The 27908-nt window shown below is 38.8% G+C and overlaps 2 protein-coding genes across 3 annotated transcripts in view; one reads left to right on the forward strand and one right to left on the reverse strand.

Moving 5' to 3' along the window:
- The window catches only part of PDHX (pyruvate dehydrogenase complex component X), a 31287-nt gene extending 18044 nt beyond the window's left edge, over positions 1-13243 (reverse strand). The window contains exons 1-3 of the mRNA XM_041421103.1: positions 13073-13243; positions 7223-7306; positions 2356-2456 (exon numbers count right to left, since the gene is read on the reverse strand). Coding sequence (XP_041277037.1) covers positions 2356-2456; positions 7223-7306; positions 13073-13214 — 327 coding nt within the window. The 5' untranslated portion in view covers positions 13215-13243. The remainder of the gene's footprint in view (positions 1-2355; positions 2457-7222; positions 7307-13072) is intronic.
- A 124-nt stretch (positions 13244-13367) lies between these two features.
- Positions 13368-26599, forward strand: LOC121344839 (APAF1 interacting protein). Of its 2 annotated transcripts, XM_041421104.1 has the most exons (9): positions 13368-13631; positions 14771-14824; positions 15844-15944; positions 18866-18914; positions 20236-20353; positions 21400-21535; positions 24134-24301; positions 24806-24928; positions 26157-26599. In XM_041421104.1, exons 1-8 carry the CDS (start codon positions 13527-13529, stop codon positions 24903-24905), a joined length of 831 nt encoding a protein of 276 aa, XP_041277038.1. In that variant the 5' UTR covers positions 13368-13526; the 3' UTR covers positions 24906-24928; positions 26157-26599. The 2 variants fall into 2 exon arrangements, with proteins under 2 accessions (XP_041277038.1, XP_041277039.1); XM_041421105.1 differs by lacking the exon at positions 14771-14824.
- Positions 26600-27908: the final 1309 nt, after the last annotated feature.

Consider the following 27908-nt stretch of genomic DNA (forward strand, 5'->3'; position numbering starts at 1 on the left):
AAAACATTTTTAAATTCCTATTAACTACATCACATGTGAAACTTCTGAGTGGCCCTTGGAAGGACAATCTTTTCAATAAATAATCAACCCATCCACAAACCTGACACAGCTCATTTTATAAGACTTACACAAACATCTACTGAACACCTAATATAGAGCAGAAATATCCACCAGACAGTGCAGAAAGACAACCAAGGATCACACCTGAGCTAGGGAAAAAAAAATCTGAAAACTTCTGATCTTACTGCTCTCTTGTTATTTTAGTTTCTGAAATATCAGCGTTTTTCTGTACTTTTTATGAGACTGGAATAAAAACCTGTCTATTCTGTACTCTGACTCTTAGGCCTACCATTTCTAGATTCCACGGATTAAAAGAATCCATTAAAAATTGGGTTTGCATAATGATCTGTTCATGTTACTCCAACAAAGCTGCCTCTCTTCCCTTATTCTGAAAGATGTTATAGTTATTTTCTACCTCCTGGCATCTCCTTCTCAGGTTCAGCTCTTGTCATTGGATTGTTACTAGATCATATGGATATAACTAAGGCTGAATGCCACTGCTCCATGACACTGATATCATCTAGCTGCTGGAAAGTCTGGTTTTGATCTATCAAAAAATGTGCCACAAGAGCAATACAGAGAAATTTAGAAATTTGCAATGCATTTGAAATACAAGACAGGAAACAAAAAAACCCACAGCTTCTGAAATACTAATGTTATTTGTAGCCATCACGAATTGCTATTAAAGAAACTAAGCAAACTTTAATTTAATTTCTCTAGGATTAATTCTTTAATACTTTTGACAGAGAGAATCCTCATATCTCCCCCTCACGCTATCTAACAAAGCAGTGTCTGCAAATGCAGAATAGGTTGCACAAGATTTTTCAAGGTTATCAGAGACAAACTGATTTTCAGAAACATTCAAAACTGAAGAAGAGAGACTTTTTTAAAGTGAAAGCATTGCCCAGCAATTATTTAGATAATTACATGGAGACTAAACACAGATTAAAAAATACGCCCCATGTGAGACTTCATCCTGGCATGGCAGAACAGATCCTCTCAAACCTATTAAATGTGTTGTTCCATAGTTGAACACCAATTTAGCAACACAATTAAAAGAAGGAAAAACATTTTAATAACTTCTGTCTATGTACACTAGTGCTTAAATGCAAGTTATCCTAGAATTGGAGACTAATGACAGTTTTTGTAAGCCCGGATAGACTTCATTTCCAGCTGAGTTCCATCTTACATCCCCTCTCCTCTCTATCCCAGCCCCCCATCTATCCTGACACTTTCACTTTCGCAAAGGATGTTGCCTTGGCTTATATAAAAAAAGGAAGATACCAAACAGATCATCGCTTTTTAAATGCTGCCACACAGGAAACTACTCTCCTTTTTCTGTTTTTGCAAAGGAGAACTGTGCAAATACATGCTGATGTAAGAAAATGCAGCTGTAGCAGAGATAGGAAGTCCAATATAGCAATCCAAAAAGCTTTTGTAATAGCAGCACAAACACGTATCACTGAGCATAGGGTAGAATTTTCTCACGGCACCAGGAACCAGCTTGTACCCATGCTCATTCTGCTGTTTCTTAAGTAGCTGGATTGCAATTAATACCAGTATGCCTAATTTGTATGATTATGTGATCCACACCTCATGGGTAGATGTGCCCTATATGAGATCTCCCTAACCAAATGATGTAATATTTGCTGAAAGTACTCATCTCTCATTTTAATTCATTTTTTCCCAAATTCTTGCAATTCACCCTGTTGTCTAATTATTGTGGAGGGAGAGAAGAAACAGCTGCCATACACCACCAGCTGAGACTGCTTCAGAAAATTTCCTACTCATCCCAATTCTTGTTCTTTCTATTAAGCCTAATCAATCTAATTTTGATAGAGGAAATTATTACCTCCAAAAACTGTTCTCTGGGTCAGCCCATATTGTGTAACATGCCACCTTGAATGACTAGCAGAAGACAATCTAGCAGAGAGATAACACATCCTAGGTAAAGTACCACCCAAAATTCCAGATTCCAACTGATTGTTAATTATTTTCCTGTAACTCAGAGGCGACAAGGTACAGTATTTCATGGACATAATTCACCAGTTGTAAAACATACAAAACAACAGGTTAAGTGAAAATCCATTGAATATATACAGAACCACATACCATGTACCAATAGTCTGGTACACACGTGGCACAAATAGAGCAATTATTTCTCCCCAGGAATACAAGCAAGTGCATTTTCTGAATGCTGAGCAGAAATTTAGCTATCTAAACTAGTTTTTGAGGCAACATGCTAAACAACAGTCTGAAGTTATAACACCCTACTGAGAAATGCAGGATTCCTACCAGTATTTTAGCCAATATGCCATCATCACTTGATTCCATGGTAACCACTGCTTTGTCCGTTTCAATTTCACACAATGCATCTCCAACATTCACTGTGTCACCTGCAAAATACAACAGAACTTAAGAATACTTACCCTAAACTTCCTTTCAGATTTCTTTAACCATGGAAGATAAATGTTCACCGTACAATACAGTTATTTTGTATTCCATAATATATTTCATAGCTAGTTGATCCCCATCATTACTTATATTGTAGCTTTCCTTTCCAAATAAAATCACCAAGATTCAAGAACCACAAACTGCTGTGGCAGAACACTGACATGTTCCCAGTACTGATGTTTTCAGCAGGCTTTCCCAGAGGAAGTACACACACAATGAAATTTATTTTCAGAACCTCATACTCAGTAGTTCTGCCATTAATAAAATACTGAGCCTTCCATATTCACTGCTAGCCACCAGACAGAGCAAGCTATCTAAAACTGCTTAGGACAATGGTATTATGGTTCTGTAACTGGTGTCTACACTATTAAAGAAGGTCAAATAAACCTCAGGAATTTTAATGTCTTTGGAAAAGCACAGCTGCAAGTTTGCTTAATCTCCTATATAGTACAGAAAGGTCTTTTCAAGAATGCATTCATACTTACTTTGTGAAATAAAAATATGCACAAGTGCTAGAAATTGCTTTTGCTACATTACACAAATCCAAGATTAATTCTTAAGGATTCTCTTCCTCTGCTTTTGAAGAATATCTGTATCTGCTAGCAGATGATAAAGATATGTCTGAATTATTTCAACAAATCAATACTGACTAGATGTCCAACATTGAAACTGACATTACATTAAAAACTGTTAGGTAGTTGAATGTTTTGGCTTCCAACAAAACACAGCCTTTTTTTCCTTATAGAGATAACACATACAAGCCTAAAACATGCCTACAATTTCACATGAAGTAAAAGTCTAATATTTCTCCATTACCAGAAATGCTATAACAGCATTACCTGTCTAAGCATTTAGCTTAACTACAGATATCACTCTATTGTGCTTAAGGTGCAGAATTAAAAGTGCAGGTTACCACCTACACTTAGGTAAGAGACAACACTATAAAAAAAATCATCTCCTGTTTCAGGACTACATGAATTAGAAAGGGATAATAAGGTGTTGTACCTCATTTGTGTTGAATAAAAACATCAACAGCTCAGTTACCTACACAGTTTTATAAGTCACAAATGTTCCTATTACAGAAACTGGTAGAGAAATGTACTTTGTCTTTTTAATGCAATAACAGCCACATTCCACTTTGCAATAACTAGAGCATGAACAGTTTATAAGAGGAAGTCAAAACTCTAGTCTCTATACGAGTGTTTTAATTTCACTGGATCATTAATTCAAGTAGGCCGTATATCAGATCATTAGGCAAGTACTTCTCAGCTGTTAAGAAATTAAATTGTTGGGCAAATTCTGTAATTTACAGAGCTAAGGTTGGCAAGCAGAAAGGAGCTTAACTCTGTATCTTAATCTGCCATCAGACTGTAAGTGTTCTGCACCATTAAAACGAAATGTCAGTGCTCAGAGACCAACAGCAGTGCCTCCAGCAGGGTAGGCCAGCCAAGCAAATACCTTCATCTATGAGTTTGTCATGTCACATCTCAACCTGGGTACCTGAAGCTGCTCACAGAAAACTAACTTTGTATTACACAGGGAGCACAACAGGAAAAGTCTTCTGAGAACTGGACAAACCACTTTTCCACTATCATTTTTTGTTTTCCTTTCATTGCTGCAGCTATAAAGTTACCACAAATGTGAAAGGCAATTGAATAAATGCAGTGTAAGAATTCACTTCACTGCAGCATTCAAGTCCTGTGCATGTTTCAGTACCCAAGTGCAACAGAAAAGACTATAGTTACTTTCATTAGACATTACAATATTTGTGATAGCTCCTAATCAATGCCCAGTTTGATGTCAATTACAAATCAGCTTTCCCAATGATTAGGATTGGAAAGAACACTTTTGCAAATCATATCTTTGCTCTTACACTTTAAACCGAGCAGTATTTGAAACAGAAGTTGCCTGAACCAGAGCTCTCTGAAATTATATATATACAACGCCCTTGTAAAATTTTGGGTGGGGGTTCAGGTTTTGTGTTTGTTTGGTTTGTTTCTTTGTTTGTTTTTATTTGGTTTTAATGATTAAATTCCCATAGCTAAGCTGACTGGTTAGGATCTCTACTGAAGCAGAGTTTCCTTCCAGGAGATCCAATTGGCATCCAATAGCCCTGGTGCTCTGCTCAACTACCGACAGACAAGTATCCAAATCACAAGATACAAGCTGCATTTCTTAATGTTGCAAATAAAATCAGAGTTGAGTGAACACAGATACTGAAGTCCCTGGAGCTGATGTCTCAAAAGGTAGCAGAGTTACACTGTGTGTGGATGCTGCCAGCACTGTTGTATCTTCTGTTTTCTGCCCACATTAACAAGAGGATTTTGGTCTCCTGGGCTGTCAGTCTACCAGCTTTCATCAACATTAAATTCATACATAATAAATACAAGTTTTTAGAAACATAGTTTTATCTTTGTGAGAATGACTTTATTACCCATAGGAATCAACATGAAACTGCATTAACAATGAGAAGGAAAAGTAAAGCTATCAATTAAATTCAGCGCTTTCCCTTCTGTAGTAGTGAAATTATCTGTCCATCCTGTGAAACCACAAAATGAAAACATTTGATACTTACACAAAGAACAGAAAGACTATCAACATAGTATTATACTGACCTCTTCTGGCTATACAGGGGCAAAAACATTTATATGCAAGTGGCTTGCTTCTGTCAACTGCTTAAAAATATTTATTTTCTTGGACATCAGATTGGCAAACATTCATATTCAGCAACAACACTGTTTCACATGGCAAACACTCTAGAGAATTAAGTAGTTAAGAGCATCCCTTACAGAGAGGTGTGTAAACATTAAATTGCTTCACTATTTTCTTCAAAACTTATCTTAATACTGTCGTTATGTTTATTGTCCAGACTCTTAGAGGAAACAAAAGTATTGATAGGAACTAATTACGGCCATAGATGTGGCCAATAAGACAAAATATTGTATGTGGTTTTGGTCTTCTTTCTAAATAGAAAACAGAGCAATAATAATACTTAGTTTTCTTTCTAAGTCTAATAATCAATTAAGATTTTATTTTAATTTAATTAAAATAGGTGTGAAGCTTTTTTTTTTTATTTTGTGTTAGGGTGGAAGGCTAGGGGAAAGACTGAGAAAAACCATTGTACAGCTTTTACATTCTAACACTTTTTTATGAGGAAAGTGGATTAATTCATGTTAGAGCAAAGTGGAATCTACTTCAACTCCTACCGTGTTTTCTCTTGCAATTTTGAATGCTATAATTACTGTAAAACATGTTACTGTTGATATTTAATGTTTTACAGCTATTGACAACTAACAAATATAAACAGGCCTTTGGATCATTCTTTCCTCTCTGCATCATCTTGGACTTGATTAACTGAAGCTTCAAGTTTCAAGAACACTGGAATTTTTTCAGTTGACACAAACTTCTGAATTGTTCCCACTAAATTCTGCAGAAATTCTTACTAAAACTTTCATGAGCAAAAGGCCAAGTCCATTACTGGAGCAAGAAGCTGTCTTCCAGCCACCTCTCTAAATGTATTCAAAATATAGCAAAGCAAAGATCTCCAGTAACACAATAATGGAAGCATTTAATGAGCAAAAGGCCAAGTCCATTACTTGGAGCAAAAAGCTGTCTTCCAGCCACCTCTCAAAATGTATTCAAAATATAGCAAAGCAAAGATCTCCAGTAACACAATAATGGAAGCTCTATCAACACTTACAAGGATAAGCCAAAGGAAAGGCTTATCTAGGCACAATAGTCAAAATACGTTTAGCTATCCAAATTGTGTCTGTCAAAGATATTAAGCTTTAAGATATTTTCTTTTCTCCAGATGTATTCATCTCTTCAGGAAATCTAAAAATGCCTGTGAACAAGATATGTTCCTATTGCTATCCAAAAGTCTACAATGCACAATGAACAACAGCTATCTGGAATCCAAAACTACAGTCAAAACTCAGGTTTAATATTAAAATTGAAGAAGAGATAGGGTAGGAGTAAACAAGGCAAAGGTCTCCTGACAGAACAGGAACTGCTAACTCTTCTACAGATAATTTTTCACTTACACACAACCTATGTGAAGACAAATCCAGACAGACTTTTTATCCAGTTGCTCCAAGCAGAAGCACATAGTCTTCAGAGCACAGAGTTCAGGCTTTTTTTGGATGAGTAAGTTAGTTTTCAGTTTGGGTTCTTATAGGGAAAAATTCCCCCATGTGGTATTAGGGTTATGAAAGTAATTTAAATTTCTCTCACTTTTAACTCTAGTCTATAATTAAGATATTAGAAAAGGTATTCAAAAATACTATATCTTTCATGATATTCCATAACACAGCAGAATAATGAAAGAGACTCTTCCCCAAAGTCAATGGCTCTCAGACTTCCAAAGCTACTGAGCAGCATGACAACACTGGAAATTAAAAACAGCACACACACTCACACCCTGGAAGAGCCTAATGGAAATTTTTCAAAAATATGATGAATGCAACCTTTTGGAAGACAATCAAACAAAAAAAAAAAAAAACAAAACAGTTAAAGAATGAACAACTTCAAAGCAGGTATAGTTCATGATGACATCATCCATGCACCAAACATTTTGCTTCAAAATACTGACCTATACTATAGATCACTGTACTGACCTATAACCAGGAAGAGTTATCTTATTTTCACAGAATAGATTTAGATAGCTGAAGAATTATGGAAAATTTGACCACAGAAAATGCTATCTTACCTTCCTTTTTTAACCATTTCACAATGTTTCCTTCTTCCATTGTTGGAGAAAGTGCAGGCATAAGAACTTTAATACCAGGTGTACCTGCAAAACAAGCATGTGGTTATCTCAACTGAGTACTTTTTCAGTATAATTTTTTTCTCAGTTAACTGCTTACCACAAAAGAAACTAAAGTGCATGAATCTGAAAGATACCTGAACAAAAGATTCACTATGATGCTCTTTTCTAAGCTAACATACAAGCAAGCCCGCCAAAGAGCTCGAAGGAAAAAAGGCACATTGCAAGAGAAATGGAAATTCACAAACCCTGAATTCCTAGACCTAAAGTTTTGTTGATCATCTGAAAATACATCCTCCTTTCTCCTGCCATCCTTCTCCTCCTTGACTCAGGCTGTGGAATTTTTTTTCCAGATTAAAGCACATCTTTTAAATTAATAAAGCCTTTGTGATCCTAGCATTCTAGACACCGATGATCCACCTCTTTCACTGACACTTTTTTGACATTTATTTATCCTTTTAAGTAGAAAACTATATCTACTTTACAGAAATTGCTTGATTTCAAGTTTCAGTGATTTTGTCTTGGCTCAGTGAACCCGTTTGCAGAAGCAGCACTGTGTAACAGCAACTGTGTGCCGTGTTAGTGGGGTTCTTCTGAGGGCAGAGCTCAGGATACAGCAAAGAGCTTGGCTTCACAGCAAGTTACACCTCTTGTCATCTGATCCTCTACCCCAAAGAGGACATTAATATGAGAGATACTACCTTTCTGAACTTTTAAATATACTTATGAGGCCAAAAAAAAGCATCTTTCTAGATCAATTTTGTAAAAGCAGCTTTCCAGTACCTGACTTTTGAGACTCTTTCTTCAACTACTATGTCTGAATTTGTGTTCAGTCACAGAACACAAATAGACACATAGAAGGTACAATGGCAAGGCTTATTTCTGCTTCATATTCCCTTTTCTCTAATACCCAGCATTAAGGATTGCTATCATTCTATAGGAAATAACACCACATTTCTCCCAGCTGCTGTATTGCTTGGAGTAGTCAGAAACAGGTAAAAAAGAAACTTAGAAATTAATAGTTTTTTCACATTTTTTTCCTTATCTGCTTTTCAGCTCAAAAGTCTTCTAGTTTTTTTTCCTTGCCCCTTTTTTTTCCAAAAGCTGTGCCAAGGCACATGGAGAACAAGGAGGTGATTCAGGACAGCTTCACCAATGGCAAGTCTTGCCTGACCAACCTAGTGGCTTCATAGGATAGAATGATTACACCAGTGAACAAAGAAGGGCTCTGGATGTCACCTCTCTGGACTTATGACACTGTTTTCTGTAAATTGATGAAATAAGGATTTGATGGGTGGACTGTTTCATGGGTGAGGATTGGGTTGAATCCACAGGGTAGTGGCCATCATCTCAATGCTCCCACGGACACTGGTGACAAATCTTTTAAAGGTACTGGCAGATGAAAAGCTGTGATGTGGCAGGTTGTGGCTCACAGCCCAGAAGCCAAACACAGCCTGGGACACAAAAATCAGCGTGGCCAGCAGGTCAAGGGTGATGATTCAGCCTCTCTAATCTGCTCTGGTGAGATCCCACCTGGAGAAATGCATCCAGCTCCTGAATCCTCAGCACAGGAAAGGCATGGATGTGTTGGAGGGGATCCAGAGGACAGCCACAAAAATGATGAGGGAGAGAGCTCCTCTTATAAGAAGAAACATCAAGAGAGTCAAGGTTGCTCAGTCTGGAGAAGAGTAGGTTCCAGAGAGACCTTACTGCAGTCTTTCAATAGTTACTAAAGGGACTTTTAAGAGAGATGGGGACATGTTCTTAACTGGGCCAACAGCAATAGAACACGGGGTAGTGGTTTGAAAGAGGGAGGATTTAGACTGACTGTAAGGAAGATTTTTACAATGACAGAGGTGAAACAGAGAAGCAGGCTGCCCAGAGTGGTAGTGGATGCCCCATCACTGGGAGGCTGGATGGGGACCCAAGCAACCTGGTCTATCCAAAGATGTCCCTGCTCATCGCAGAGGGGAGGGACTAGATGACCTTTAAAAGCCCCTTCCAATCCAAACCAATCTATAACGTGACATGGAAACACTGTAGCAAGCCTCTAATGACCCAAGCAGCCATCAATGATCCTGACATTTTAAAATGCACCAAGAGCAGAAAGTTACTCCCTAAAGCCCCCAAGACAGCAACACAATCAGGATCATGCTACCAAAACCACTTGAGTTTTGTGGAAATGAGCTCAATTGCATGGTTGATGTTCCCAGAAGACTGCATGAACAAATGCACATTTTTTTGTCTCAGTCTTTCCATGGTAGTTTCAGTTTAATATTACTCATGACTGTCATGTTTAGAAATGTATCCAGACAATGTTCCTTGTAACACTCACAATTCCCATCTGAATTACCTCCATGCACTTTCTTTAAAAAATTTCCTGCAACTTCTCATCTAGGACCAATAAACAGAAAAGTGAACTATGTTATGTATGTGAATGCTTATCTGTGTTCATTTCCCAAATAAAGTTTTGTAGTATTTGAAGTATGACTGACAAATTAAAGTATAAGTTAATAATTGTCTTATAGTATACATATTTACCCAAAAATAATATTTCTCAGTAACAGCAAGTAGAAAACATTATACATCATAGGATGCAAAGAAGTATTCTCAGTTTCATTAGTCTAACTTGACAAGTCTGACTTTGACAATCAAAACATTATTTTGAAGTCATATCCCACAAATATCTCGATTTATTGAGAACTAGCAGACAGCTCTCATTTAAAAAAGTGAGATAAAAATAATCCACATTTTTAATGAGGAAAAATTAATTTTTAAACACAGTGGTTCACATTTCTCTTCCATGAAGAGCTACTTGATCCATTTCCCAGAATATGCTTTGTACTTTGGCACAAATACAAAAACTGAGCAACAAATTTGTGCGCTGTAGCATTTCCCCTTCAATGACATGAACAACTACCACAAAACATACAATCCATTCTGGTCCTTGATGTCATCAAGTTAGAAGAGGAACTCCAGCAGCAAGTAGCCATGAAATGGACAAATAAATAAAGCTGGATACAAAGTAGAAGACAGGGCCTTGTGCACCCATTTAATGCTTATGTCCAGAGGGACAGTGCTCAGAGAAATTCAGTGCTGTTGAAATTAAGAGCCTTGCTCAGCATGAGACACACAGGAACACCAGCCACAATAAGACTGTTTCAAAGCCATTTTAGTTACTTTTGAGTTAATGACCTTACACAAACCAGGCTTCAACGTGCCTCCTCAAAGAAAAGCAACCTTACAATGTAGAATTACCTTCACCAAATATTATCTGCCTTCATTGAATTAAAAAGCGGATAGTGAAAGTAATCACTGCGTTTACATAAGTTAGTTGCACTGTGCAGGCAGCCCTTATAAGCACCCTGAGAAGTAAATATTGTTGCTTTGCAATTGTGGGTCAGCAAAAAGTTCTGGCAATTTTCACAGAATCTCCAAGACTAAGCTCATGGGCAAATCAGAATTTAGGACCATAAGCAAAACTTCTGGACTTCCAGTCACCACCCATTGATTTTTACTTCTATCAATAGCAACTGTGTTATTACACTTCAATTATGTGAATATAAAAGGAGGAAAACTTAAAAAGAACCCAGACAAACTTCACACAAACAAGAGATTGCTATTTTAAAGACAGCTCTCTGTGTATCCAAGAGAATTTGTTCTTGGTGACACTTTTTAACTGTGGAGCCTGGCAACATTTCTGCTGCCTTCCCTCTCTATGAAGGGATTCAACGCATATTTTAACCTGTCCCACCAGAAAGATATTTCATAACTTCCTACACACACTCTGCAGTCAGTAGAGAATTGAAAAATGTACTGCAGCTTAAGACAAATGATAAGAATACACTTTGTACACTTTAACATAAAGAGGTCATTCTATTCTTTTTCATCTTCCTCTGTGACCAACAAGCTAAGAATTCCATTCTGAATTAATTGCTTTAATTATGCAAAACAGCCTTTCCTCTACCAGCACCACAAAAGGACAGAAACACAGGAACAAACAAAAGATTCTTGTGACGTGATAAACTAGGTCCACACGAACCAATACTTCAAACACCGGCTTTTTCAGAAGCAGAAAAGCAGAGAAATAAAAGTAAAGCTAAAGTAAAATTTACTTAAATTTGCATTGTCAAACTAGGAACCAGGGGTGAGTTTGATGCCCAAATGAGCTGTATTTTACCAGAGAAGTTATGACCTCTCATCTTTAATTTTAGAGGCAACAATGAAGTTAAGAAAAATAGTACCACCAAAACACACACCACCTTGGAAAGCTGTAAGTACACTAGAAGGGTTGAATGAGGAAAGCCTGAATGAGTTAAAGGTGTGATCTATCCACCCTAATGCTTTAAAGCTTACTGTAAGGAATTAAAAGATACTAGTCATTTGCATATCCAAATTTAGAAATTTAACTCCAGCTATATATTAAGTACTCTTAACATAAAAAACATAATATATTGTCTGGGAGAACTGCAGACAGTTATTTAAGGATTTAAATAATAAGACCAATTTAGAAGTAGTTTATCATGCATTATATTTGCATTCTATTATATGTAGAAAGAAGCAAGCTTTTTCTAATAAAATCTGGAAACAAATAACATTTATTTCAAGAAAGGTACAGACTTTCCTGTATCAGACACAGCAGGTTTTACAAAGGAAAAGATTTTCATACTGCAAAGCAGGAAAGGCAACCAGGGCTGGAAAGAAGGGGATGTTGATGTCTAAACCACAACTGTCTCTGAACTGCTACTGAGTTTTATTACACAAGGTTAATTAAAGCTTACTTTTTTGTAAGTGCACTTAAACCTCAAAGAGTTCAGGTACTTCATGGTTAGCATCAAACCAGAACTCATGACAATGCACCTGATCATTGTTTAAATGTTTGACAAGTTGTAACCTACAGAGCAAGTAGGGAAAGATCACATTTCATTTCAGGACCCATAACTCTTCCCACATCTCTTAGAGACAGAGGAAAACATGGAAGGGTAAATGATCTGCCTGATAATTGTGTAACAACAAACTCTTGAAAAATACATCTTGAAAGAGTGTTGTCATAACATCACACCTTGACTTCTATGTAGGAAAGGATGCTAGACACACAATTAACTAATTTTATTTTTTCCATTAAAAAAATCAAATAGAATTACATAAAAGATACATCACATACTCTTCTCCAGTTACTTGAACATTACCAGGACAGTAAGGTGACAGAAATGTGGTGGAACTACCAAACAACCAAATAAACCTCCTTTTCCAGTGCTCAGCTATACTTCCACCGGGAAAACACATTCCTGTTTTCAATGGCGAGAACTTTTTCCTTGTCAACAACAAAATATTTTCATACTTGACGGCTTAATTTTATTTTCCTCTGTAGATTTCAGTTGTTTCCTTTCTAGACCTTGAACAATTCTCACATCTCTCCGAGTTCTCCTAGCAGCCCCTCCGTGCCTTCAGGAGCTGCAGAGACCCGGGCAAACACAGCCCGCGCAGGGCGCTCGCCCCGGGGCCCCGCTCAGCTTGTGTCCTGCTCCGATTTTCACTGCCAATAAACTCCATTAACATCCCCAAATCGAGTCTGCTCTGCCCATGGCAGTAATCGCCCACTGGTTTCTCCCTATCCTTACCTCAACACATGAACCTTCTGCTATATTTTGTCTCCCCTGCCCATGTGCGGAGGGGAGCTACAGAGGAGCTTCGCGGGTGCCGGACATCCAGCCAGGGTCAACGCACCGCAACCACCCGCTCTCAACCTTCCCTCCGCCCCACGTCCTCGCAGGGCACCAGCCCGCCACTCACCCAGCAGCTCCCAGGTGCCGTGCAGGTGCCTCCATCCCGCCCGGGCGGGCAGGGAGAGCCCCGCGCCCAGCGCCGAGCGCCCGGCCCGCAGCAGCCGCAGCAGCCGCTCTCCGCCGCCGCTCAGCCACAGGGACGCCGCCATCTTCCCCCCGCGCCGGGGCTGCCCCGCTGACTGCCTGAGAAGAAATAACCGGGCACGCCCGCAGCGCCGGGAGCGGCTCCGGCGAGCCCCCGCGCCCCGCCCGCCCCTCCGGGGCACCTGCCGTGGGATTGGCCGCCTCGATCGCCCCAGGCATGGGCAAAGGCAATAGCGCGGCCGCCCGCGCCCCGCCTGCTCTTCGTCCCGGGGCGCGCCCGCATCTCCTGTAGTCCCTGCCGGCTCCCGGCCCGGTGGGAGAGCAGCGGCCTCTCCATCCCGCCCGCCGGGGCTCGGGTCGGTGCCCACGGCCGCGGGATGCCCAGCGCTCCGCAGGCGCCCGCGCGGCCGCCCAAAGAAGCCCCCGAGCAAGGACCCCGCGCTGGCCGCGCCATGGCGGCCGCCGGCGGGGACGCGGCGCAGGTAACGGGGCCGGGGGGCGGCGGGGCCCGCCACCGCTCCGAGAGCCGCCCCATCGCGGGCCGGGGCTGCTCTTGAACCGTGCTAATTGGCCGGCAGCTTCGCAGCTGCAATTAGGAGGGAGGCTCTGGGAGTACTGGTGGATGGCAAGCTGACTGTGAGCTGGCGGCGAGCCCTGGCGGCCGGGAGGAAATTCAGGCAGCAAGATGCAGGCGGAGCCAGTGTCCGGCTTTCCAGGAGCAATGGTCATAAGCTAAAACACGAGTTCCACCTCAACAGAGGGATGAACTTCTTTACCCTGAGGCTGGCAGAGCGCTGGAATAGGCTGCTCTAGGGAGTCGGGGAGTTTCCCTCTGGAAACATTCAAAAGCCAGCTGGAGGCTTTCCTGTGTCACCTGCTCTGGGCGACCCTGCCTGGGCAGGGGACTGCACTGAATTGTCTCCAAAGGTCTCTTCCAACCCTCGCTACTCTGTGCGCCTATATAAACGTGTTATAAAATTCAGTACAGTTGCCAAAACGTTGCCAAAACTGTCGGTCTGGCAGCATATACAGGACTGGTGGCTCTTCTTGTGTTAACTGGGGTTGTTTAAGTTTGTATTGTGATTTGGTTTTCTTTTTAATTGGTCTTTGATTGGGGTTTTATGTATCATCATAACCAGAACGTGAGCTGGCAGTGCTGTGCTTCATCAGACATTGAGCATATGGAGGCATTGCCTGGGCAAGGCTCAGGACACCTCTCCAGTTTGTGTGTGACACTGGTGGAGAGACCAGCCCAAGTTTCAAACCCAGCAAGAGCTGACAGCAGGGAGATGGGAGATTGATAATGTGGCCTGTCAGGAAAATGGGAAAGAATCCAGTTCGTCATAAACAAAACAAAGCAAAAAAAGAGCAGCAGATTGAGTTGTTGTAATTCATAAAACATCGTCACAGAGGTGAGAGGGAAGACCATCTCCTGCACGTCCATCATCTTTGGTAAGAGAGAACAGATTTGTGACTCACTGTCACTGGAGGTTGCAAAGATGAGGTTGGAGTAGGAGATTCCAAACGTTGTCAAACGTGCCCCGGGCTGCCATTTCCAGTGGTTCACCTTCCCATCCCCACTGCCTCGTGCTCCTGTTCCCTGCTGCCTCCCCACCCTTAGTTCTGCAAGTCCAACACCACCTGGAAGCACTTCTTTCTAAACATCTCAGCAAAGGTATTGGCACCAAGCAGCCACCTGCCTGCTGTTTTTGCTGTGTGCTGCTTTGGCTTTGGTTCTCTCTATTCTGTTAGTGTTGACAAAATACTTCCCCTGCAGTGTGGATTCTTGCTGCTAAACAAAGTATTTTTGTTGGGAATGTTTTTCATGGGCATTAATGACCGAGGTGAGCAGTAGGGCAGCTAATCATTTGTCCTTTTAGAAAAACTTTTCAAGCTTCTAGTTCCTGCAATTAAAAAAATAAAAAAAGAATCCTACATCAAAGCAGCTTTTTTACTGTGGTAATGTAGGTAGAAACATTACCTCTGACACCAGAGATACCTTTGGTTAATATATAGATATGGATATTAAAGTAATAAACAATGGAATATGGAAAAAAATACAAGATTTTTTTTCCTTCTAAAGAAATATTTCAACAATGCAATTTGCTTTCTGACTAAACTGCATGTAAAGTAACTTTGTGTAGTAAAAATGTAGGATTGTAAAGTTCATAAAATAATTTGCATATATTTTCTGTGGTATTTTTGAGTGCTGCTTAAAATGTTTATTGACTAATAAAGTCTGTTCTACTGAAATTTGTAAATCAAGCAAAATAAACCTACAGAAAAACTGATTTAATAGGAAAACTATTAGTCAAGCTTTTAAAAATTGAAAATGTTAGATGCATTTATTTTTCCCTTTTTTTGGTGCAATAGTCCATAACATAATCCTGCTGGTGTAATATCTGTGGTCCACTGCACTCAAATAAATTTTAGGTGAGACCTTTCCTGTGAAGGATAGTCAGACTTGCACCTTATTTGGGGTTTTGTTTGTTTCAAGGTGTGATGTCCCTGGCAGAGCATAAAGGGCAATGTGTAAACATGCAGTTATTTTGTAATTGAAATTCATTACCATAAATTAGACCATTTGGCTGTAGAATGAAAGTACTAATCCTTTAAACTCAGTTTGAGAGCATGAATTCTTAAGTTTGATGTGTTTCTGATGGTTTTTCTTTTATTTATTTATTTTATTTTTAGGATGGGTTACATCCAAGGCATCTTATCCCAGAGCTTTGCAGACTCTTTTATGGTTTAGGCTGGGTAACAGGAACTGGTGGAGGAATCAGCTTGAAACATGGGTAAGTAATGATGAAAGAGAGATAATGTGGTGGGAGAGAGGCTGGCTGTGTTCAGTAGTTGGTGAGGGCATTTCAGTTCCATGAGAAATGTTTGAAAGTCAAGAATGAGCAAGAAGTTAAAGGGGGAAATGAGCAGTATTCCAAAATTAACCATATAGGAGGAGGGTGGATAGTCTGAATTAATCATTGCAGACCCTTCAATGGGGAGAGACAACTTCAGAGAGTGACCTTATCCTGTCCTTTGTTTAAGGTAGATGAATTGCCTTTAAAGAACAACGTGTTCCCCCTTTTCCCTTTGCATTTCACTGGAATTTAGAGTGGGTTACATCAGGCACACAGCTTTCAAATGCCTGTGGTTAAATAAGATCAGTCTCACCCTGAATGTATTTTACAGGCCAGATATTTTCTCTAAGCAGGAAATTACTGTTCCACTGAGGTAATTTCTAAGGAGACAAATACTTTACCTATAATTAAAGCACAACAGGTAACAACGATTTTTGGTCTGTGTCTCCTATGAAGAAGCACAGGGTTTTAATTTGCCTGTCTCCTGCCTATTCATAATCCCCAATCCTTTTAGTGGGAACAGAGCTCCTCTCAGTGGCCACTGAAAAAAAGAGAAGTCCTCATTCTGCAAAGAGCCTTGCACAGTGCCTGCAATTCTGTACCCAGTCACAAGGTTGTGACACGATCTTGAAAGGATCTGACCTCCCATTTTTCTGGTATACACTTGCATGCATGCACAGACAGCCATTGCTATTCAAAGATACATTTTTTGTGTGTGTATGTGTGTATATATATATATATATATATATGTATATATAAATAAAATATAATTCTTTACTGATAAAACCCTAAATGCTCATACTTGAGCTGTTTGGACTTTGTGCAGGTCATTTCACCTCCCTGATTGATTTTGCAAGCAAAGCCACAACAGTAATAATAATGAGATGAATGAAAAGAGGATAAATTCTGTGGGAAGATCTTTCTAGCACTGATTTGTCAGTACCTAAATGTAGCCTATTTTCTTTGTCATCCCAGTGCAGCTCCTGTTGGTTTTGGCAAGACAAATAGCATTATCAGAGAATGCACTAATATAGTTTTCCTTAGTAGTTCTATAGCTTGTTTACTTGGCATTGTTAAAAAGGAAAATGTAAAAGAACAGCTGAAATTTGATTCAAATATAACAACTGTTTTTACCAGGTAATCGTAATCAGCCATACTCACTGTGCAGTTCGTATCAACTATCAAGGAAAAAAAAAATGCCAATTTGGACTTGGCATAGCATACTGAAAATGGATGTAGAATTCTTTGTGGGGTATCTTGTATTTGAAGACTTTGTTTAATCATCAGATTAAATACAGACTTTATTTAATCATCCGATTTTCTCTTTCTGGTTAAGTTCTAAAAAATAAAAAAATCTAGTTTAAGAAAAATTGTGTGTCTGTCATAAGTAACCGAGTTTACCACTTGATTTCTTATCTTTCTCAAGCAAATGAATCAAAACTAAATTAATGCAATGCCAGAAATGTTAATTCTTGAATGTCAAAAATTACAAATATGATAAAGCCGCATTTTTCTGTGCTTCACAGACATTTTACCACTATGAATAGTACATCATCTTAAGAGTTTTATTTTTGGAAGAATTAAAATAATGCAATTGTTTAGATGTGTAAAAATCCTTAATATCATCGAGTGTCCAACCATAAACCTACCACTGCCAAGTTCTCCACTAAACCACATTCCTAAGCACCATGCCTAAATGTCTTCTAAAAACTTCCAGAGATGGTGAGCCAACTGCTTTCCTGAGCAGTCTGTCCAACACTTGGTAACCCTTTCAGTGAAGAAATTTTTCCTAATGTCCAATTTAAAACTCTCCTGATGTGAATTGAGGTAATTTCCTCTTGTGTCACTGGTTACCTGGCAGAAGAGACCAACCTCATCTTGCTACAGCCTCCTTTCAGGCAGTTGTAGAGAGCAGTGAGGTCTCCCCTGAGCCTCCTTTTCTGCTGGTTAAACAACCCCAGCTCCCTCAGCTGCTCCTCACAATACTTGTGCTCCAGAGCCTTTCCCAGCTCCAATTCTCTAGTCCAGAACTACAAAGATCCCATGGTCCATCATAGGAAATGTGTCTGTAACTTGACTAACTATTCACTAGATGTCTCTGTGCTCCTGAATTTAGTACATGACTGCTGAAGCCAAATAGTGATTGCAATTCAGAGAGAGAATATAGTTGGGGTTTTTGTGCTAATAATGAAAATAATGCAGTATCATCTTGAAATCATTTTAGTTTCAGTCAGTTTTTACAGTTTTTTGTTCATGTAGTCCTTGCAAGAAGTGATGCACTTCTACTTAAATTTCAGTCATTTAATTGCACTGAATGAGTGCTATCTCTTTATCGACATAACTAAACATGGAACTGCACTAGAAACCTAACCCGCACAGTTAAAAAAAAAGTACTTACAATGTTGAATATTGCAGATAATTATTGCTGTTTAAAGATAGTTTATGGATTTTTATGTAATGGTTTTGTCACCTGCCTTGTCACAGATCAGTATCTCTTTGCAATTTCTCATTTAATTTTTATTCTGAATTCTAGGAATTTGAGTTTGAGTTGCTGCAGGGAGAGGCTGTTTTTCTTTGTTGGAAAAATAAGGCTGCACTTCTTACATGTGTTTCGGATATCTGTCAAGTTGAAAGCAGGTTTTTGTACCCCTGCAAATTAAAGATTTATTTGCCATTGTACAATTTGGTTCTATTTTGAAAACTGTCTACCTGTCAATGTATGGGAAGAACAAGAAAGTTTTTAAATTGTGAGGGTCTAGATTTGCTATTTCCTTTTCAGTGGCTCAAGAACTCGTGCAGTGGAAACAGTCATTGCTCAGCTGTGTTTACTGATTTTTCTCATCTGCAACTTTTCCTAGGGATGAAATCTACATTGCTCCTTCAGGAGTCCAAAAGGAAAGAATACAGGTGTGTTAAAGTGTACTTTTTACCTCAGAGCTCATTTGAGATGGAGAAAACTGTCTTTGTTTAGAGTTTCATTTTTCCTTATGTGGATTTACACACTTGTTATACTGTTAACTACATTACTGAAACAACTGCTGATGTCTCCCAGTACTCCACTATCATAGCAAGCCAGTATGTGTTTCAGTGGCCAGTGTAGATTAGTCTTGATGTTCTCCTTGCTTTAAATTAACACAAAGCAGCATGAGAGTGGAGCATTACTCCAGTCCAGCTTTATTCTTTGTCAGGCTTGGTTGACTAGACCTGTCTGGCTACAGTTTCAAGTTACCCACGTGAATAGACATTAACACCTCATTGCTGTTTATTTTCGTTTGAGTGACTGCAAATATTTGTCTTGATATTCTCAGTAAATAACTGGGCTCTCACCATGAAAAGGTGACTTTGTCTCTCTGTCTGCTTTCCAAAAAAACCCAAAAAGTAAGAGGAGGGGGGAACGGTAAATGATACCTGATTTATGACAGCAGGAACTCCCCCAGAATAGAGTAATACATGGAAAGGATTTGTCATCTCATAAATCTGAGGATAAATACACTGAGGACTGAAAGGAATTTCTTCACTGATAGAAATTTGGGGTCTTAGAGCAGCGTTTGCTGGGGATGTGGAGAAGTAAGGCAGGCAGAGGTGTGTAAGATAACCACGATGCTCTGGGCTGTGCTCACAGTAATAGAGGATTAAGCACAGTCAGTGAGGCAATCTCCTGTAATCGTATTTTCTGCTGGTTTTTAAAATAACATTACAATTTTACTACTATCCTGAACAATTCTTTGTACTGTTATGAATAGCTAATTGATGCAAATGTAACATTCATGTAAAGCTATTAAAAGCAAAGTTTAAAAAGAAATAGTTCTACAAGTTAAATGTGTTATTTTTAACTTATGTTGTTTGTTGGCTCTTTTAAGTGGGGAAAGAAAAGTACATCTACATTTCTTATTTTGAATCAGTGACTCATTTTCCTTTTGATCTATTGTTATTACTGAGCTACACCTCCTTTCTGAGAAAATTGTAGTTTTACAAATATCTGCATGGCATCAGTCTGAGGAGAAAGAGTACCTAATACTGATTTCCATTACACAATGTTGGTAAGTGCTATTAGAAGCTGGAATAAATGTGGAGCATTACAGCACTTTTACAAAGTTCAAATCACTTTCTGTATTACAGAAATACATGGTTGGTATATATTTTTTTCCCTAGAGGGAAAACAAAACTGTTTGAGGTTAAATATCAAACAAAACTATCACAGATCAAAATAATTTCTTCTTTCTTACAGCCAGAAGATATGTTTGTTTGTGACATGAATGAACAGGACATCAGTGGTCCTCCACTTCACAAGAAACTAAAGAAAAGCCAGTGCACACCTCTTTTTATGAATGCCTACACTATGAGAGGTACGTAGCAATGTTTGCGTTCAGCAGTGACTGAAATACTGTATATGTACATCCACAAAATTGCTATTCAGCACCATATTATTTATACATAGAAACTTACAATGAAATAAACATGAAACTATAAAATAAATTGACTTACAAAGATATATATACAGTGGGATATAATCCATACTAACATCATGTCAGTATCACTTGCAATTTAATCCTCTCTTGTAGCTGTGCCTGTGATCATGTTGTCAGCACTGATTTTTAGTGCAGAATATTGGTAGGTTGCAGGGGAAGCCTGGGATTACAGCAGTTTTACATCAGTGGTTTTGCCAATTCAGTTATTAGTTTAAATCCTTTTGCATCCGTTGCCTGAGATTAACAGTTATAAAATAGGGATATGTGGAAACAGTATGAAACTTTTCTTTTGCAGGTAGACAGCAATAGAGAGCTTTTGATGTTGTGTAAAATTTACTCTGTTATTTTAGAAAGGATTTAGGGAGTCTCTTCTGGTCTTCCTGCACAAGCAGCTTACATGTGTCCTCAAGGAATAACAACATAGCATCTTTATAAGTAGATTGTGATTATTGTCTACCTATCTTTCCATCATGACAATAAGATGATGAATTTTTTTTCAGAGAATCAGCAGATAATTGAGGAAAACATAGAAAGTAAAAGGCTTTAAACTTTCATTTAACAAATAAGTTTGGGAATTCTTTATAACCTCAGAACCTGATAAAATTAAGAGTGTCTCAGTCATTGTAGTATGTAAAGAAATGTACAAGTAGTGTTTCTGCTTGAATTTATACAAGCAGTGTCTCTCCTGGAATGTGTCACTAACTAAAGGTTAACACGAGTGTCCTAAGACAATCCATAATTATCCCTTATATGTGTATTTACCTCATACCTTCATTTAGGTTGCTATATATTTTTTCCTCTCATACAGCAGATCAACATTTGCTAAGATGCCTAATCAAAGGAAATGAATCTAGTATGTGAATACAGTTTTCTTAATAGAGTCATTTAAAAATTAATTCTAAATTTTCTTTTTCTCTTCCTAGGGGCAGGCGCAGTCATCCATACACATTCCAAGGCTGCTGTTATGGCTACCCTTCTTTACCCAGGGAGTGAGTTCTCTATTACCCATCAGGAAATGATAAAAGGAATCCAGAAGTGTACTTCAGGAGGCTATTACAGGTACTTCTCTATATTTAGGAAAAGAGGTGTGATGTTTGATCATTTATTTTGATATTTCAGCATCATTTGTTTTGTACTGATATTTCAGCAATATCAATACAAGTCATTTGAATTATATACTTGAAAGTGTATAATACAAGGTATTAAGAATAAGAAGTAAAAAGACCTCTGGAATGAATGAGTCACCACTGGCTTTCTGTAAGAGCTGAAGCCTGTGTAAGAGATCTGAGATAAAATCTTGTAATGCCAAGGCTGCTGTGGTCTGTTGAGCTACAGGAAGAAGCCAAATAAAGAGCTACATCCTGAGATGTTACCACATCTGTACAGCATTCAGCTGAAGCTGGAGCCAGCCAGCACCAGGTTGGATTGATAGCATGTACAAACTACATTTGGGTGGACTTCACATATCACTGCCTGTGCTAGTTTAGGGCATGTTAAGAGAGTAGAGGATTTCAGATTTACTTGACAGAGTTTGAAAGAAAATTCAGAATAAACAGTTCATTAAAGATAATGTTATTACTTTTCAAGGATGAGCTCTGAGGTAAGTGCTGAGTTATTCCAAATTATGTGTGATGGCTTGTTTTGAGGTCTCCACCCACAGAGTGTTGAATTGGGATCTGCAAACAACATTTATATAACATGTGACAAGGAGATGAGAAATTGAAATGCTAAATTCTTTCCACTTTTTGATGTTAATTTTTGTATCTAACTATTGCCCTTTGGCAAGGGAGCAAGCCATATGTGATTTTATGCCCAGGCATATTTTATTCCATTTTGGTTGACTTGCCAACTTTACTTTCTTGTCACCATTAGCATGTGCATTTTTAATGTGGTAAAAAGCAAGCCCTTGTACTCAATTGTCTAACAACATTGTTTTTTTTAAAAATCCACAGCATGTTTTTTATGCACTTTGAGCTCTCAAGCACTCCTAAATATTAGTCAGGAAACATCGTATTTATTGGGTTCCATACCTCCAAGTTTTCTGTGTCATTCTATTAATTTACCAGAAAGACCCAAGAAGTCAAAGCTCCAGGTTATGTGGCTCATAAGCATGTCTTCATTCACACTAGACTGATTCCACTGGCTTGCCTCACACAAGTCTGCCCATTGAATTCAAAAGCAAAATGGGACTTTGGATTCAAAATACAAAATGGCACTTTTCAAAAATAGGATTGCATGTTGTTTCTAGTTACGTAAATCTTTTCTGGAGGCTGTCCAGGAAAATGCTACAGATAGAATAATCAGAAGTATATGTTGGCCTAAATATGACTCCAGTGATGCCACACTAGTTTTACCTTTGATTTCCATAGAAGGAGAATTAGATCAGTAGTAAACAGCTTTGAAAGTCAGACTGTCACAAGGTATTTTACATCCATGTTTGACTAAATGTAGGCTGCTTATATTTCAATTTAAAAGAAAGATATTCCAAGTATTAAGCTCATTCAGAGTCTTCTTGACATTTTTTAGGTATTAGTTCTTGGTAGAAAGCTTATGGTCCTAGTTAGGAATCAGTTATGATATTTGTAGCAGCTTCCAAGCTCAAGCAGAAAGCGGAACCTAGGAAGTCAATCCATTAACTCATTTGGTCCCATTAGTAACAAACACTCCAAGTGTAGTTTCAGTGATCCAAATTTATAAGAGTCAAAGTAGAGCTTCAAATGCCACCTCACTTTCTTCATTCACTATTTTTATAGCTTTCCTTAAGAACGTGTCGGCATTGAGAACTGTAAGAGATGAGACTTTATCTTCAGAATATTTGATTTCAAATACAAGCTGTTGGTGTTGGGTTTTTTACCATTGCTTTCTTTCCGTGTTTCACAAAAGAAAGTACTACTAGCATCCACTCATGAAATATCTATGTGATCTCAATGATAAATCTGAACCTGAACTGGGGACTTATTAAAACTGTTTAAACAAGTTTCTGCTAGTGTTAATTAAGGTTCAAACAATGCCAAATATCCCAGTCTTCCTTCAGAAGAAACTCTTAGGCAAGTTCCACTGAGCAACGTGCATCATCTTGTCTTTGGAGCTGGGGTTCTCAGGCTCTCTTAAGATCACATGTAGCCCACCAATGACTCCATCACAGAGAATTTATTTTTCATGTGTTGACTCTACTTTCTATTTATATGCCTTAGCAGGACAATCTTCCAGGGGCTTTTTGGACTGCCTAAATTAATTTTTCTTTGCTCTCCAGCAAACAGCTTCATTTCCTTCTATATGATATGATTCTTCTAAATAATTTAATCTGAGGTAAAACTTGTAGATGATGCCAGTACAGGATGAAAAGTTTGAAAAAGTTGTAAAGAGACCCAACTACGAAGTGATATGGGAATAAACAGCTACACCTAATAGATTAAAGTGTTGTTTTCTTTTTGTGCCTGAAGTGTAGCTTGGGTATTGCCAGCGTAATATGTGTTTGGGAGTGAGAGATGTTCCTGAGAATTCCTATGCTACAGGATGACTCACAAGAGAAGAGAATAAAATCTAGTGCTGACAATTTAACATTTTACACAGTCAGAGGATAATTTCTTTCTTAGGGAAAAGTTTCATACATCCAAGCACAGGGTTTTTTAAATACATTGTCTTTTTTTTTTATAGATATGATGATACACTAGTGGTTCCTATTATTGAGAATACACCAGAAGAGAAGGATCTCAAGGAGAGGATGGCACGTGCAATGGAAAAATACCCAGACTCTTGTGCTGTCCTGGTCAGACGTCACGGTGTTTACGTATGGGGAGAGACATGGGAAAAAGCCAAAACCATGTGAGTACAGTTCAGGAATATGTTATCTCTTCTCTCAAGATCTTAATGAACTTAATGCTATGTATATTTCCAGCCCATGGAATGTATAGGGAGCTTTTGGGAATGGATTCATCCACAGTTCCATTGCTTGGTTTTGCTTTCATATCAGTGCTGGCTGATAGGGTTGCTAACATTTTCCTTTCAGACAAGTCAACAAATCCCTCCTCATATGAAACATGCAAGCAATCTCTGCTTTTATATGACACCTGCCAATACTGTTTGTGTAACCCTCCCTAGTCCCAGTTTTGGAATTTACCTCACCTGCTGATGGAAATGCAGCAAATCAATATTATGTAGGAAAATGGCACTTTCCATTCCTCAGCACTGGAAATAAACAATAATAGATCTGTCCAGTCAGACTGTCACATTGGTGATAAAATCTTAAGGAAGGAAAATACTAATTTTCATAAAACATGATAAGGCTTGAGCTTTACTTACATTGCATTTTTTCCCTATTTATTTTAGGTGTGAATGTTATGACTACTTGTTTGATATCGCAGTGCAGATGAAGCAGCACGGGCTAGATCCTTCAAAACATCCAGCAGGAGAAAATGGGATCTTGTAAATGTCAACAACATTTATGCTCAGGTGTGAATTTATCTGTAAGGATGGTTTGTTTGGAGGGAGAGACTACAGATGACACCATCACTTCAGTCTGCTTTCCCACTCAGGGAACTTCAGTATTGCTCATCTTTCCCCAGTCTGCTCTGTAACCACTGCAGTTGTGTCTATGCCTGAAATAGTGCTCCTTTTCCACACAATGCAGCAAAATATGTATGTATTAATAGCTAGATATGGCTATTTGGTGCCAATGTATAGCATGGGGTGTGATTTCTTTTTACAACAAAATAATATCAAGCATTTCCATATGTATTAATAGCTAGATATGTCCATTGGCTATTTGGTGCCAATGTACAGCATGGGGTGTGATTTCTTTTTACAACAAAATAATATCAAGCATTTCCAGAAAAGCCAATGGACTAAAAAGGCCAGAGCCTAGTGAGCTGATGTGGACAGAGATGTCTGAACACCCACATTTGTTCTTGTGCTTGTAGGATCAGGTTTGATTTCAGACCATCTCACCAATCCAAGTGGTGGGTTGGTTGGGGGTTTTAGGGGGTTTGGTTTTTTCCTTCAGTGTGGCTGGCTTGAGTTTGACTGATTAGTGTTACCTGTTTACTTCATGTAGGAAATCACATTGACTTTCTGTTTTCTATTGTAGCAGTGATCAGTTTTGAAAGTTTTCATAAGAAATTTTTGAAGTTAAAGCCAATAGATAACATGATCAGGGTATACTTGACATGAAGGATGCCTGAAACAATTCTCACATATGTGCAGCTTGGTATGGCAAAATGCAGTGGGGTAGCATAACATTTCAGAGCTGGAAAATAGAAATTTGAAGGTACCAGTACTGAGATTATAAAGGAATTTCTTGACCAAAGCAGTGGTGTAATTAAACAGGATAGGCTAATGACAAATGCTTGCTCAAGCAACATGATCCCAGAAGAGACAGGGACTTGGCTCCTCAGGGTGGGCCTTTATGTCCACCCTAGAGGAGGAAGCAGTGGGGCAGGAGGTGTGCTGTCAGGGAGCCTCTGCCTTTGCAGGTGTTTAGGGTGCTGCTGCTGCCTACAGTGATGCACACACATTGGCTGCCACACCTGAACAGGGCTACCTCATGGCCCACGAGGGCCATTCTAAAATTGCCCCTGCAGATGGATAAGTTGGGCTACTGTAGTGGCATGAATGTTCATTTGCCTATTTATTGTGACAAGTTTTAGAATATTTTTGCCTTTACTTTGTTTCTCCTGTACAGGTTTCTCAGATGATGATGGGAGTTCCAGCTTTCACCCCACACTACTGAAGCCAGAAGGGGGTGCTGATCCTCAGCTGATTGACAAATGTCAGCAGGAACATTTAACTGTTAAATGCACCCAAGAATCAAAGGAGAGTTAAAAAAAACCCAACTACTGAACAATCATTGCAATTTACAAGTCCTGTCGAATGCCACAGTAGGAGGAATGAAAATTCAGATGCAAAAAGACGTTGAAAAACTTTGGAGAACTAATGTCACATTTTGGTTTTGTGCCTTAAAAATTCATATTTCAACAACCTGCATTTGTTGATCCTGCCCTAATGCTACGTCATTTAACTTGAAATAAATGCATTTCTGAAGGTTATTGTAGCTTTTATTCTTCCAGAAAAAAGTGAGGACAGCCCCTTAATTAGAAATTAATAAAGTTTAAAGCATTGTTTGAACTGTTGATTCCTTCACACTATGTTCATGTTTATGTTTTGAGTTTTTTTTCTTTTTTTAAAATGAGCCTGTAGCATATGTGTTTTTAAATTCTCCTAATTGTCATTATAATGAGAAGGAAATTTTATAGCATGTATTTTGTAGTTGTTACTGAGGGACTATTCTGGGTCTTACCTTTTTAAATTCCTTCACTTTGAATAAAAGCTTTTTATGACCTCTGCTTACCACCCCCACCCCACCCCCCCCCACTGCCAAGGTAGATGTAATCAAACTGCTCATTAAAACACAGTTTCACCTAATTATGACACTGTCTTCTTTCAGAATCTTCTGGAATGGCCCCCTGGTGGCATCAGTGTAAGCCTCGATTGACCAATTTTCTAATTGAGTATTGAGACCTCAGTCCCGAGGGTGAGCTGAGGCAGGCTAAGTGCCAGCTGACCCTGGTTTCTGCTAGGGGCTGTGCATTCCCACCACTTCCCCTTCCATCATCTCTGGCACTTGTTTTCAGCTTCCATGAGGTGAATTAATTCTTCAACCTAAAATAAAAGTACTGAGGGAGTGGGGGAAAAATTGTTTCAATTATTTCCTACCAAGCCACTGATAAAAACACTGAATCAAGTCAAAGGTGGGTCCAAAGAGAACCTAGAACCAGGGCAAGAGGAGATGGCTGATGCCAGAGATGGCAGACACCACTTCCCCTTTTTCCTGGGGATGACAATTAAGGTCAGTGTTTGGTGTACCTTAGGCATGTTTGCCCCTTCCCTCTTGTACTTCTGTACCTGCAGTGTGCAACATTTAACCCTTAGGGGGACCTTGGTTATTGTGAAATAATGTTTATCACTGAATAACTACAGGTTATTGGCTATATGTTTTATTAATATGTTTTTTCATTATTAGACACTCGTTTGTCAGTGGCAAATAGTTTGCAGTGATTCCACATCTTAGTGTATGTGGATTGCAGTAAGAACTTGTGTGAAAATGCTGGTTTTTGGACCAGAGGGTGACTTTGGGCAGGCTGCTTCACCTAAGCATAAAATATCTCTGAAGTGTGTTTAAGACTTGAGAGGTGCAGCTGACCTTAAGGGAAAGCACACTGTAATTCTCTTAGCTTTTCTTCCCAGTGGATGTACTAATAAAAACAATTCTTCATATGACAGTCCAATTAGTCTTGAAATCTAGTTGCCATTTATTTGTTGTGGCCTTTAATTCTTTATTTTAACTTTTTATTTTTGCAAAAAATAACTTTGTGTGGTATTCTGATGATGATTTCAGAATAGGTGATAATTTTATGGTTCCGTGATACTGATGTTT

The sequence above is a fragment of the Onychostruthus taczanowskii genome, unplaced genomic scaffold, assembly GCF_017590055.1.
Source record: "Onychostruthus taczanowskii isolate IOZ18803 unplaced genomic scaffold, ASM1759005v1 scaffold69, whole genome shotgun sequence".
NCBI classification, from domain to species: domain Eukaryota; kingdom Metazoa; phylum Chordata; class Aves; order Passeriformes; family Passeridae; genus Onychostruthus; species Onychostruthus taczanowskii.